Consider the following 12,925-nt stretch of genomic DNA (forward strand, 5'->3'; position numbering starts at 1 on the left):
CTTTCTAACTTGGATTTAACGTTATGACAGACATGTTTTACATTTCTTTGGATCACGAAATATTACTACACCCAAGGTACTTTGGTCCTAACCTTCTCAACACGGTGAAGCAGGAGCTGTTCACAGAAGTGGAGGGTACCTGTATTGACAAGTATGGCTTTGTCACTGCAGACACCACCATTGACAACATTGGGGCAGGTGTAATCCAACCAGGCAGAGGGTTTGTCCTCTATCCAGTCAAATACAAGGCCATTGTATTTCCCCCATTTAAAGGTGAAGTGGTGGATGCTGTGGTCACTTAGGTTAATAAGGTTGGATTGTTCACAGAAAGCGGTCACATGTCTTGCTTCATTTCTCGCCATTCCATCCCCTCAGAAATGGAGTTTGACCCTAACTCTAATCCTCCTTGCTGTAAGACAGCTGACGAGGACATTGTCATCCAACAAGGTGATGAAATCCGACTAAAGATTGTGGAAACAAGAGTGGACAAGAATGATTTTTTGGCCTTTGGTCTCTCATGGATGATTATCTTGGTATTGTGAGCTGATTCTCCCAAGATGGCACACATTTCCAATGGGACATGTAATAGCATTGTTGTTGTTCCTGTATTGAAATGAATATTTTGTCTGTACCGGTGTATACCATATAGTGACATAACCTAACCTACATCATTTTATAATGTTTTTTGCTTAATTGTTCTGTTTTATTAGTTATTATTAATAATAATTAATAATTGTTTACTAATTATTAATAAGCTTCATTAAATATCGAAACCATCAGAAAGCTGATTTGATTTCGTTAGAAATAGTATGAAATGTACACCAATGATTAGTGACTGTTTCTTTCAGGTAGAATTTGTAACTTATAAATGACAATGTTTTTGTTTTGTCAGTTGATGGTAATAAAATATTTTTTTGAAATTCTTTCTTTCGAATGTTTTTAATTTGTTCAGTGAAAATTTTAGTATCAGGAAATTCATCTACGGTGCTGGGTACAATAAATCGAATCAAAGAAAGTGGCAGCTTTTAAATTTTATCTCTGGAGACGCAAAACTCGCAATTTATGTGACCAGGAAGAGGAGAATTGAAAACAATACTGTTCAGGAAGCAGCTACTGTTTTTTGCTGTAACATCAGATGTCGCTTAAAACTAGAATTTGGTTTCTATAAAATGACAAAAGACCTAAACAACTTTAGGAACATCTGGTGTTACAGAAATGTCCTGTGCACTTTAGTTGATGACCACCTCACTTTTGCAAACTTCCTGATATAATGCACTATTTTTTAAATTGTATTTCCTTTTGTTTATTGGTGTTAGTATTTTTGAAGTTTCATCTAATAGAAAATTGTAAAATGTTCTGAATGTGATTGAAGTTTTTTTGCACAAAATCTTCTTCTTCTGAAGCACTTTAGTGCTTTCATCTAATGTAAAATTGTAAAATGTTTGAATGTGATTAAAGGGTTGATGAAAATCTTTCTTTCTTTTTTCTCAATACTTTTAAATTCCTGTCATGTTCACGAGGGTGTTCTGTGTTGCTGTCAGCAATCAGTTGAACAATATCAGAATGCAGCGCCTACTGAATTTTCTGCAGCATTGGAGCATTTGGGACCATTTACCCCATGCTAAAAAGAAAGACGGAAAAATAATCTAATAATGACAAAATGTATTTGATGTATTTAAATTACTCAACCAAGTTTTTACTTACTTGTTTTGCACATCTGTAGAAATCGGTGCTCCTCACTAGTAAGCTGTGCTAACTGGTAATTGTACTGTATAATGACAATAAAAATACTATGATACTCTAATATATATTCAGAATATGAGAACAAATATGCATGAGGCTTGGACAAATTATTACACACATTCCTGTCTTTTGACCACAGATTTGTAAAACAATTTTGATCTATTCAATTTATGTTCTTTGTAAATACTTCTCAGCATCATAAATATGTCTTGTGATCATGGTGACATCTCACATTAGTGTAGCTATTAAGACATTTCTTCAGATATATGGCATTAATCATGGGAAAACTCAGAAAAGTGTGCATAACTTTGATTGGAAGATTAAACAAATATGTTATTATTTTTTGAATAAGTTAAATGCTTAATACTGATGGGAAGGAATCGTGAATCACCTCTTTGTGTTGGAATAGTGTAGATGATATTCTTTTATCTCCATATACAGTATCCCTATTTTGGAAGCAGGAGGATTCAGTTTGATCCATAATAGGTGGAGGTAAAGTAGTGTGTACCTGTGCTGTGGTTCAAACTGACTGGACTTTGTGTGTTGTTGGCATGTATTTTGTGTGCATCCCCAAAGGGATTTTCAAGACATTTTTTACTATAACATACCATGTGGGGGCTCCCCCCCCTCTCTCAACATCATTGCATTTGTGCTTTTTTTTGTTCTTCATGATCATTGGAACTTTATCTGCAGCATATTTCACATCAAACAAACCGTTAGCTATTAAAAACAATAAAAATGGCTAATAAAAATGAGAAGACTCTCAGTGTGGCGATGTGTTTGAGAAGACCTCAAAAACTGGGTTGTTTTTCTTCAAAAGCTTCAAAATGAAAACTTGTAGTATATTAATATTCATACCCCAACAGATGCATGGAAAGAGTTCATGTCTGATAATATAATAGAAGAGGTGCTGACATGCACAAACAAGAAAGGAGAAAGAGTAACCACAGACAAGGGGAAAGAGTGGAGAAATGTAACCAAAGACGAGCTGGTGGCCTTCATTGGATTGACCATTCTTGCAGGAAGTGAGAAGAACTGGGATGTGACAGTCCGTATGCTTTTTGGGAGTTCTCTGCACAACCCAATGTACAAGCTCACTATGTCAATTCAAAGATTTGAAGACATTCGCCGGTTCTTACGCTTAGATGACAAGTGGACCAGGGCCGATCAACTGAAAACAGATTGCATGGCAGCTTTTCGCTGAATATTGGGACCTGTTCCTGGGCAATTGCAGGTACAAATTCATCCCCAGTGATTGTGTGATAGTGGATGAACAACTCGTGCCTTTCAAAGGGAGGACCCAGCTTCTGCAGTAAATGCCGAGCAAGCCCGCCAAGTTGGCATAAAGATCTTCTGGGTTTGTGACCCATATGCAGTTGATGGGCTTCTGTAACTAGGGAGAGACAACCAGGGGAAAATGTCCAGAGGAATCTGGGGGACAAACATTGTCTGTCAGTTGTGCAGTGGATTCGGACGCAGCATCACCACTAATAATTTCGTCACCAGTGTGCCTCTTGCAGAGCATCTCCTGGAGGAGGGTCTGACTATTGTGGGAACTTTGCGACAGAACAAACCGGACATTCCTCCAGTCATGAAGGCCTCCAAATCCAGAGAGGAATCTGTCATCATCCTCCCTATTTCAGACCAGTCATTCCTTCTTGTCTCAGTCATTCTCATTCACCTAGTTGTCTCTCAGTTTTGGGGCTTTGAAATCCCACAGAACAGTGACATCTGGTGCTGCATTGCAAGTATGTCATCTGCTTCAACCAGCCTCCTCTAAAGTCAAGATTAAAGATGATATCAACATTATTAATCCTCAAAGGGAAATTATTTTTCCACTCTAGTTTTAGTCACCTTGTACTTGTCCTCCACCATATTCCACAAGGCCTTCCTATTAGGGATTATGTATGTGGGGTCCAAAAGGTTGATAACATATCCACAAATGCAACATCAAGCTTTTGCTTCCTTGACTCTGAAAAAAATTTATCATATCAACAAAAGCAAAGCAAAGCAAACTTGTAAAATGTGGGATTGAACTCATAACCTTTGGATCCCAAGTCAAAGTAGATGATAGCTAACTATTTAGCTATCAACTACTTCACCCATTATCCACACGATATGATAAATAATTACTAGCAGCAGGAGAATTGCAGGTTCATTGTCTGAGGTGTTCCAACATGATGGTTGGACTGGAGGTGTTGTCATGAAATGCCAACTCTTTTGGGCAAATCAAACATCGCACCTTCAAAAAAAAGAAAAGAAAAAGATAAACATTTACTTTGTAAAATGAAACATAAACCTACTTCTAGTTAAAGACAACATCAATAGCTAGTAACAACAGCACACTTTATTTGTTTTAAAGAATTCAGAGACGCTCACCAGTGTCCCAAAGTCACTCATTTGTGGAGCTTCCTGGTTGAGACAGCAGGCCACACAATCCAAAGACCGGAACAAGTCCAACCATCAATAAATACAGTCTAGAATATATTACTGTGTGAGTAAAGTAAGTAAAGTGAGTAAAGTATTCAAATCACGTACCTGTCAGAACTGTGATGAATTTTACCTGTAACCCCATCCAATAATGACATCATAATGTCCAAGAGTACATTCGAAATTAGTAGTCAAGATTCAGGAGCTTTAGACCTGTCCCTGATCATAATGATTTAGAGAAGTTAGATTTTTCCACATAAAACTCCAACTTTTGTTGACACAGAATGATGAGCTCACGATTTTTTAATGATGTTTATTATGGCTGGAGGGTTTCTTTAGCCATTTCAAAGTAACCTAAACAAACAGGTTCCGAGAAAAATCTTTGCAATTAACTGAAGAAAAAACAATGAAACACTTACAGATATGCTCTGGATCAACAAAGAAGAGCCACTCCTCTGAACCATCTCTCCAAATACCACCGAAGCCACGATACCACCCAGCTTGAACAAGAATCATTTTTCATAATTTTTTTTCCTCTGTGGTTCTTCATTCACAAATAATTTTTCATTCTGAAAATTTACAACATGGTGTCTTGTGGTTGTGTAAGTAACCCTGGGTGAGGAAGTACCCTAAAATGTCTAGCACTACATACCCTCTCTGGTCCACGGCTGACCTCACTGTTCTTAATCTCAACGGGATGACACGGGTGCTGAGGAATTTCTCTGGTCTGTGCTTAAACCAACCTGTCAGGAGAGTCTCTTTAGCCCCAGTATGTTCCTTGGTTAAAGAGCCATCAGCTCTCCCCGTGGCCCCGCTTTGTTGAAACATGACCTACACATTCCAACCCTGGTCTTAGTAACCACTCAAAACACTGCCCACCTACGTGCAGATACATTCAGAAAATGTGTCTCCTTGCCAAAGTATGTTCAGTGTAGGCTGCAGGCATGTGGTAAAACGTGTGGCCCCTCCCCTCTTTCCCTACCTGTGCATCAGATTCTGTTTATTCAGGTTAAATGAGAGGTACCAGACTATCCTAGTCTTGGTCTGTCCTGTGCTTGTGTAAAGCTAACGAGACACTGCATCCAGATGTTGGTGTGAGTTTCCACAGCTGAGCAAACAGTCACTGTCTTCTCTACATCATGACATATTTGAAGTGATACGCTGGTCTAAAAAGGAGAAGACCAGCTGAGTTCTGAGGAAGACAGTCAGTCACCTGCTCTGATATTTTGAAGTCCTTCATTGCTTTAAGTTTTATTGGCTCTGGGGATGGCCTGTATCATATCAGAAAAGTCAGAATCAAGCATTAAGAACATTCAAAGTAAATGTGAAAACTAAATGTCTAGACTAGATTTAGAAAACTAGATGTCATAAAAAAACAACTCAAAAATCCTGCACTGTTTGTCTGTGTTGACTTTAACTAACGAAATCTCTCTTGCTTTTTTTGTTGCTTTGCTCCCATCAAACTTTATTTTCAACGGTGGTTGCCGCCTGGTGTAAGAGAATGTCAGCCAGGCCTCCACTTCCCCCAAACTTTAATATAAAAAAGAATACCGGTTGAAAGGATTGCCATGAAATTCTTTGCAACCATGAATGGTTCCCAGAGGAGGAAGCATAATAACTGTGTTCATCCACTAATTTTTCCTGTACTGGCAACACAAGAACCAGCATGGTGGAACATGGAAAATTTCAAATGAAGACCTGGGGCCTTTCTTTATGGAGATTGCACGTTCTCTCTGTGTTTATGGGCTACCTAAAGGTGTAAAGGTGCTTTGGCATTCTCCACCAGTCAGGAACATGCAATAAAAGTAAACTGATGTACCATGATGTTTACAATTGAGTTTTTTGTATTGTATGATTAGATGGGAAATTTGGTACACACATTGATGTTACCCCTACGATAAACAGCTGATATTTAATCTATGAATATTTATTAAAATGCTCATCTTGTCTCACATGTGCAAATATTAGCATGCAAACACACACAACCAAGGTGCAAACATGGTGAACATAATGGCACAGTAGCATTCAAATAGGAACATTTAGCTCAAAACATTGATGTGTGCAGGATTACAGAGATATCAGCACGACTGTAGACCTCTATGTTGAGATCTGCCTTCCATTTCCAAAAACCTATGATGAGTCACTGTCTGCAAATATTGTCCTGAAAAATTCTTAGAAACGCATGAACAGAGGGAGTTGAAAAGTAGGCACAGGATTTTCCAGACACTCTCAATAACATACAGTAGACAATCTATTCTGGCAGGGAAGCACCCTGAAGACTTCCAGTGTAAGCCATTTAAATTACCTTTAATCTCCCTGGTTCATTGCTTTCTTAAGACACAACTGAGCTCTGTTTTGCTGCATATACTCAACATCTGCGTGTTTTTGACAATGCATACATTGTCTGGAGCCTGCATGTTTTCCAGTACATTTTCAGGTGAAGCAGGACCCACTCCAAAATAAATACAGTCTTCACAGGTTTAGTAAATGTCTTGTCAACCTTCTGCTGTTTGAAACAGTCTAGTGGCTGTTGCACAAACACAGTTGTCCTCGGTGAAAGCATCTTTGAAGAATTCCGTGGAATTGTCCAAGTTGTCCAATTCACAAAAAATATCTCAGTTCTGTCATCTAAGACAATCTTGAATGCGGTTGAGGGGAAATTGATTCTGGGCCAAGAAGAAGCCTCTTACAACATTTAGAGACATTAATCTCTACAAACACAGAGGAGCAGAGAGTGGGAAAAGGCCTCCATTCATCATTCTCTGGTTGTGTTTTAGTAGATACAGCATGGCTGAATAAGATCCTGCAGGTTATGTCTTCACAGAGGCCTGTCAGCAAACATGCCACCCATGTCTGCCTTAAGGCCTGTTTGTCTCTGGAACCCTACTCTGGCCCGACACTGAAAACAAAGCTGCTCTAAGATGAGGACAAAATACTAACTGTTAAGCCACTTTTGCCACCTTGGTAGCTGGTAAAATAATCCATCCATCCAATTTCTTGTACACTCGACAACAGCCACTACTTCTGCTTTACGGATGTTGCTGTTGCCTATCTCACCTGACTACAGGTGAGACACGAGGTACCACTATGGATGTCTGGACTCGTCTTTACTGCCGTGCTTTTGGGTCCTCCCTGCTTGCCACGTGACAATGCTACGTATTCAAAGTCTGGTCCGCCATGTTGTGAGGCGGCAGCACTAACCACTGCGCCACCGTGCCGCCCTTTTTTGGTTGTTTCTTTTTTAATTACAACTTCATGTATGTGAGTTAACAACTTATAAAATATTTTTGTGTACAAAGGGGTCCAATGGAAGCTCAAGCCAAGTAGAGAACCATTTAGTGACACACTGACACGTTTTGATTTTGGTATTTTCATTGGATGAGTTGACAATAACAACAGTTTAGAATATCTTTTAAATAGTCATAAAAAACAAATGTCCACATGACAGAAAAAAATGCTGAAAAACAAGTTAAAAAAACATGTGACAACACTAATTTCTAGCAATTCACTAACATTCAAGAAATAAATGTATAAGAACACTTGTATTTGTTAATAGTATAAATGATGGCACATTTGTAGAAATACAAAATCAAGTACAACTGATGATCTCACATATTTAATGTACTGAATTTGTATTAATTATTGCATTCATTTCAGGTAAATACATCTCAAGATTATTTGCTTTTCATCAGTCATAGAGGAATGTTGCTGCACAGTACAGGTTGAGACATTTGCTGCTAAACTCCTGCAGCCAATCAACAACAGCGAGACTTCAACCTCTGAAAAACAAAAAAAGAAAAACAAATGTTTGCTTATATCAAATACAAGTTATAAACCCATGAAATACTGCAGTTTTCATTCTCAACATAGAGTTGTGCTATTTCTGTCGTACATTGTCAAACCTTTATATATTCAATTAAATTAAAATAACAGATAAAGATACATATTTTAAAATAATTCAGCTCATATACTGTACCTTGATATACGACAGTGGTGTGTCTGGATGTAGATGCCTGTGTATGTCACATCACACCTCACTATGTTATTAGTAAAGTCTGATTCAAGGACATGAAAATTAGGATTGACAGTAACCTAAAAAAAAACAGAACAGTTTCAGTAACTTTGCAGGTGGATCAAGTCAAGTTACAGTATTTAATTTGTATAGCACATTTAAATGCACAGCAGTTGACCAGAAGTGTTTTATTGGTATAGCAGGGAAGGCAAAACAATAAATGGGCCTTGAAAATGCTAAATGAAGTATACAACACTCATTAAATACAATCAGGGTGGATGTAGGGGGGATAGTTTAAATCATAAAAAAATAAGAAACTTGTAGACCTAATTCTTTTTTAGGTGAGCCTAAATTCCGAACAATTGAACATTCTTATTTAATACAAATATAGAAAGACCGCATATAATTTTATGTGCTGGCCACGATTTGGAAGATGTCCTAATTAGGCTTCAGACCGTGGATAAGGGCCGATCACGCTAACATAGAAAGAGGATGTAGCCTAATGTGAATGGTCTGTAAAACATAATATTAACTATCATATTATAATCATAATCTGTCTGTTATTTCATACATTTTATTGACAGGATTGTTCCTCTGATGGTAAAATTAAGTCAGCAGAGGTAGAGATATAAAAAAAAACACTACATATTAATTATATTTATATGCACATTTTATTAATATAGAGGCCTTGTGAAGCTAAAATAACTCAAAATCTTGCTCCATACTGCTCCATACATTTATATAATTCTGCATACTGTATGTATTTCTGATCACTCTTTGATCATTGCATTGTTGTTAACAGACTAGTAGAATGTATTCCTGCAAACAAAAAAACATCCTAGACTTCTATGTCATATGGTTAATCAGATAACAAACCAAACCTCTCCTTATGACTCTCCTGACTCAGATGCTAACTGTGAAAAATGTGGTGTTACGCTCTGCTGGAACAGTGGAGATAATAAGACTCCTTTAAATGTTGATCAAGCATGCTGAACACTTTAAACACTGCCTGAACTTACAATGTCTCACATGTAAGATTTCTCCAGGCCCTTAAACATTATTCCAAAGGTTTTTATTCTGGATTGTATGGGGAACATTTAATTTTTTCCACTGTCAGTATCTCCCTGTGAATCACTGTGTACTTGTTTTTGCAAAATACATATAAATTAAAATATTATTTTTAGATGTTTCTAGACATGCATTCAATTATAACTTATTGATTGGAACCTTTTCCCTCATAGATCTATATGTTCATATCGATCTATATTAAAAGATACCGTTGCATGTGTATATGTGTTGATAAATTGCACTTAAGAGGAGCAACAGCTGCTTTGTTATGTTTTCTTATTCAATAAATCTCCACGTTGGTCATGAAAATGATAATGTAACACTTTACCTTCAAAATATAGTTTCCTGGACGTACATCAGTGATGTCAATCCACTGGCAGTCAATGTTGGCAGCGTAGACATCATTGCATCCTGGGCTCAATCCCTGTGAACATAACCCAAACCCCCTAATTTGCTTTAAAGCTTTGACTCGTTCTCTTTAGATGACTTTGACGTTTTTTCCACAAGCCAAGAACTTGATAACATTTCCATGTCCTCTTTGAATGTTATTTTATTCGTCTTTTTTTATTTTTTTGTATATCCTGCAATTTTATTTGGAATCAATTCTCATGACTCAATATAAAAGATTATCAAAAAACAAGATTCTAGTATTGACACACAGCTATGATCACTGTTTTGTCTAAGGTAACTCACTATATTAACTTCAATACAAGTCAAAGCATTTAACTTTTAACATTGGCCATATTTAGAACAAAATCACTGTAATTGTTTTTGATTTTGTCACTCTTCAATTTTTCAGGGTTCAATGGTTTTAAAAAAGTGTGTGTTACCTGTGTATGTGATGTACAGGCGTAGCGCCGCCTGAATCCAGGGTCACATCCTGTGTCCTCCAAGCAAAAACTAGCCTTGTGTCCCTCGGCCACCTTCTGTCCAGTGATGACATCCAGCAGATCATAGTTACTAAAGGCATCCATGCTATGGTAGTGTCTAGGAGAGCAAAATCGAAAACAATAAGTTCTAATTTGTAACACGCAACAATTAGAATCAAATCGTCCGTCCATTTTGATTTTTTTTTTTTTGTGGTCTTATCAGAGCTAACTTGAGCTGTGTGTAAAAATATCTGCATGTTTAGCAGGTTATTCCACTTGTTGGTTGACTAAACTTACTGGTGACAGCTATGCCAATCCCATTGGTATCTTGGCTTGACGGGGAGGAAGTCAGCGGTGCCTTGATTCTTCACTTTCTGTGGGAACCGCAGGAGAACTCTGAAGTCAATATCTCTGACAGCAGGTCCGTAGGCTGACCTTGAATTGGAGAAATTGGAATGAGCCATGTTGGAAAGTATAACTGCCTGAACTTGGCTATTTTTCTCAAAAATAATGGAGTGCAAAAGATTTGTTCCGTTATGCTTAATGCTTTTGGGAAAACCAATCCAGAACGATTATGTCTTGGCAGGACATGATGTTGGAGAGACGCTGCTCCATAATAATAAGATCAAATAGTTTTTGAAATGCTATCAGTAGAACAGATATCCTGCCAACATAAAAGTTTAAAGTTTTCCTGAAAGTAAAACAAGTTAGTTTTCATTGAACAGTAAAATCAAAGAAAACACTGTTAAGTGTGAGTTGACTTGTGTTTCTCTGCATCAGAAAAAGTATCACTTTTGGCACAGCACCATACCTTGCTAGACAGTTCTCCTCTGCAGCACATCGAAGTGCATACATTTGGATGCGCTGAATATAAGCACCCGCTTGAATGGCATATGGGTCTGGCACGAGGTCTGGCAATCCTAGGAGAAAAAATTTAAGGAATTTAGTAAATTTTTTTGTATGCAATATTTCCAATACATTTATTCTAACAAGAATTCTCTGAAATAAAGTTCAAGTTTAAAATGGGACTTTGTGTTTATTGGCATAATTCAAAATGTTTCCCATTCCCGAGTTTTCTCAAAGGGATCTAACGCCCAACTAATATTTTATTTCCTTTTCCTATATTTTTCTTCTTAGTGAGTGAAATATGATGCTTGCTTCTGAATAAACATGGAATCATTCCCTCCTATTACACTTCATTAGTTGTATACTATATATTATTATTATATATATTAAATAAAATTGTATAGCATAAAAATACTGTGTAAGCCTGTTGGTCAAATTATATTTATATTCATAACGATTCACAACAACATTATGCACATACCATTTTGGAAATATCTTGTCCCATATCCTGTGCCAGGAGGGTGACGCGTGCGAGCCACTGACCTCTCTCTTGTAGGATTGGTGTTGTAGAAAACAGAATTCCTGTGGTTTTTTAACAGGTTTCGAGGGTCGTCGTTAACCATACTTTCTCCGTTACCGGTTACATCATTAGAAACATCCTCAATTGGGGCTGGGAAAGAAGAAGGAGCTCCAGATTCCGCTTCCACAGTTGTGGGATACGCTGAATTTGAATGATACGTCTGCACGGGCTGCCTGGACTCAGACCTCACCTCTGGTTCTGCGCCCAACGCTTGGTGTTGCGCACCAGACACCGGTCCTCTTCTTCTGGTGTGAAGCAAAGTGGAATCCACAGTGAATTGTCTTCTACCTGGGAAACCTGACACACTCCCTGATGTAGAGGCATTGATGGTGTTGGTGAGTTCGGGGATTAAGTGTCGTACACCTGAGAGACCTGTGGCTCCTGCTGCGTGAGGGCGCTCAGGCTGCTGCCTGGTCTCTTGCGCACGATTATTAAATTGTCTTAACTTCCTGACAGCATGCCCGGGCAGAATAGAACCGGGTTCTACTGCATCATCAGATCTGAAACGTCTGAACCCAGGTTGGCTGGGTCTTAAGAACGTCTGCCTTTCATCCACTCTCGGAGTCTGGCTCCTGATGCCATCTCTCCTGCTGCTCATGTAGAACCTCGAGTTGCTTCTGGATCGAAGCGGTGGTTGGTACTCTAACCCAGTGCTCATTAAACTATAAACCTGCCCGTTGTTCTCCCATTGAACCCGATGCCGCCAATGGTCAGTTGTGCGCTGCTGTTGTCCAGAGACGAAGGGAAGTAATCCATGGAGAAAACATAAAAGTATAAATGACCATTTTGCCATGGCAGTTGAAGTAGAAAAAATACTGAAAGTCAATTTATTAATGCAGTGGTTGCAAAATTGCAGGGTGCTCTCAGTTCCAGCTCTTACACTGATTCACATATCAGTTCTCAGGAGGACTGACAAGTGGATAGGAGAGGAGGGCTGAGGCCTCATCTGGTCATTTATCCAGTACAACCCAGTTACTTACGCAAAGTTAAACTTTCTTGCATGGCAGTTTAACCCATGACATGCTGTGCGTTACACAAAGACTTCGAAAAGGACATTCGAGATATAAACTTTACGCACTGTTCATCGAAATTTTATCATTCAGCCTGGTTACTTACAAGATTTATTCCACCCAATAGAAAAAGAAAGCACAGTAAACAAATTAGTGAAGAAAAATCCAAGTCTTCTTATAATACAAATCTTCTGATAATGAATTACTGCCAAATAAAAAGAGGTCTTAATATTTAAAAGCAAAATCACTAGAAAAGAACTTCTATAGTCCAAATATTTTTCTTCGTTCCTTCATTATTTAAATGTCACGCCACAGTCCGTTTATCAACCGTATTAAGACGTCAACTAAAATACTGCACTGCACACAG

General features: G+C 38.1%; 1 protein-coding gene and 1 pseudogene across 1 annotated transcript; one reads left to right on the forward strand and one right to left on the reverse strand.

Annotated features, from left to right (window-relative positions):
- Positions 1–32: 32 nt before the first annotated feature.
- Positions 33–657, forward strand: LOC137612784 (DNA-directed RNA polymerase II subunit RPB7 pseudogene; annotated as a pseudogene).
- Positions 658–7,555: 6,898 nt separating this feature from the next.
- LOC137612411 (protein-lysine 6-oxidase-like) lies at positions 7,556–12,434 on the reverse strand. Its single transcript, XM_068340916.1, has 7 exons — positions 11,450–12,434; positions 10,934–11,042; positions 10,420–10,557; positions 10,084–10,240; positions 9,582–9,677; positions 8,150–8,265; positions 7,556–7,952 (listed from the first exon to the last, which is right to left on the reverse strand). The coding sequence occupies exons 1-7, from the start codon at positions 12,339–12,341 to the stop codon at positions 7,946–7,948; spliced, it is 1,515 nt and encodes a 504-aa protein (XP_068197017.1). The 5' UTR covers positions 12,342–12,434; the 3' UTR covers positions 7,556–7,945.
- Between the last annotated feature and the right edge of the window lie 491 nt (positions 12,435–12,925).

Source organism: Antennarius striatus, chromosome 18 (assembly GCF_040054535.1).
Source record: "Antennarius striatus isolate MH-2024 chromosome 18, ASM4005453v1, whole genome shotgun sequence".
Classification (NCBI taxonomy): domain Eukaryota; kingdom Metazoa; phylum Chordata; class Actinopteri; order Lophiiformes; family Antennariidae; genus Antennarius; species Antennarius striatus.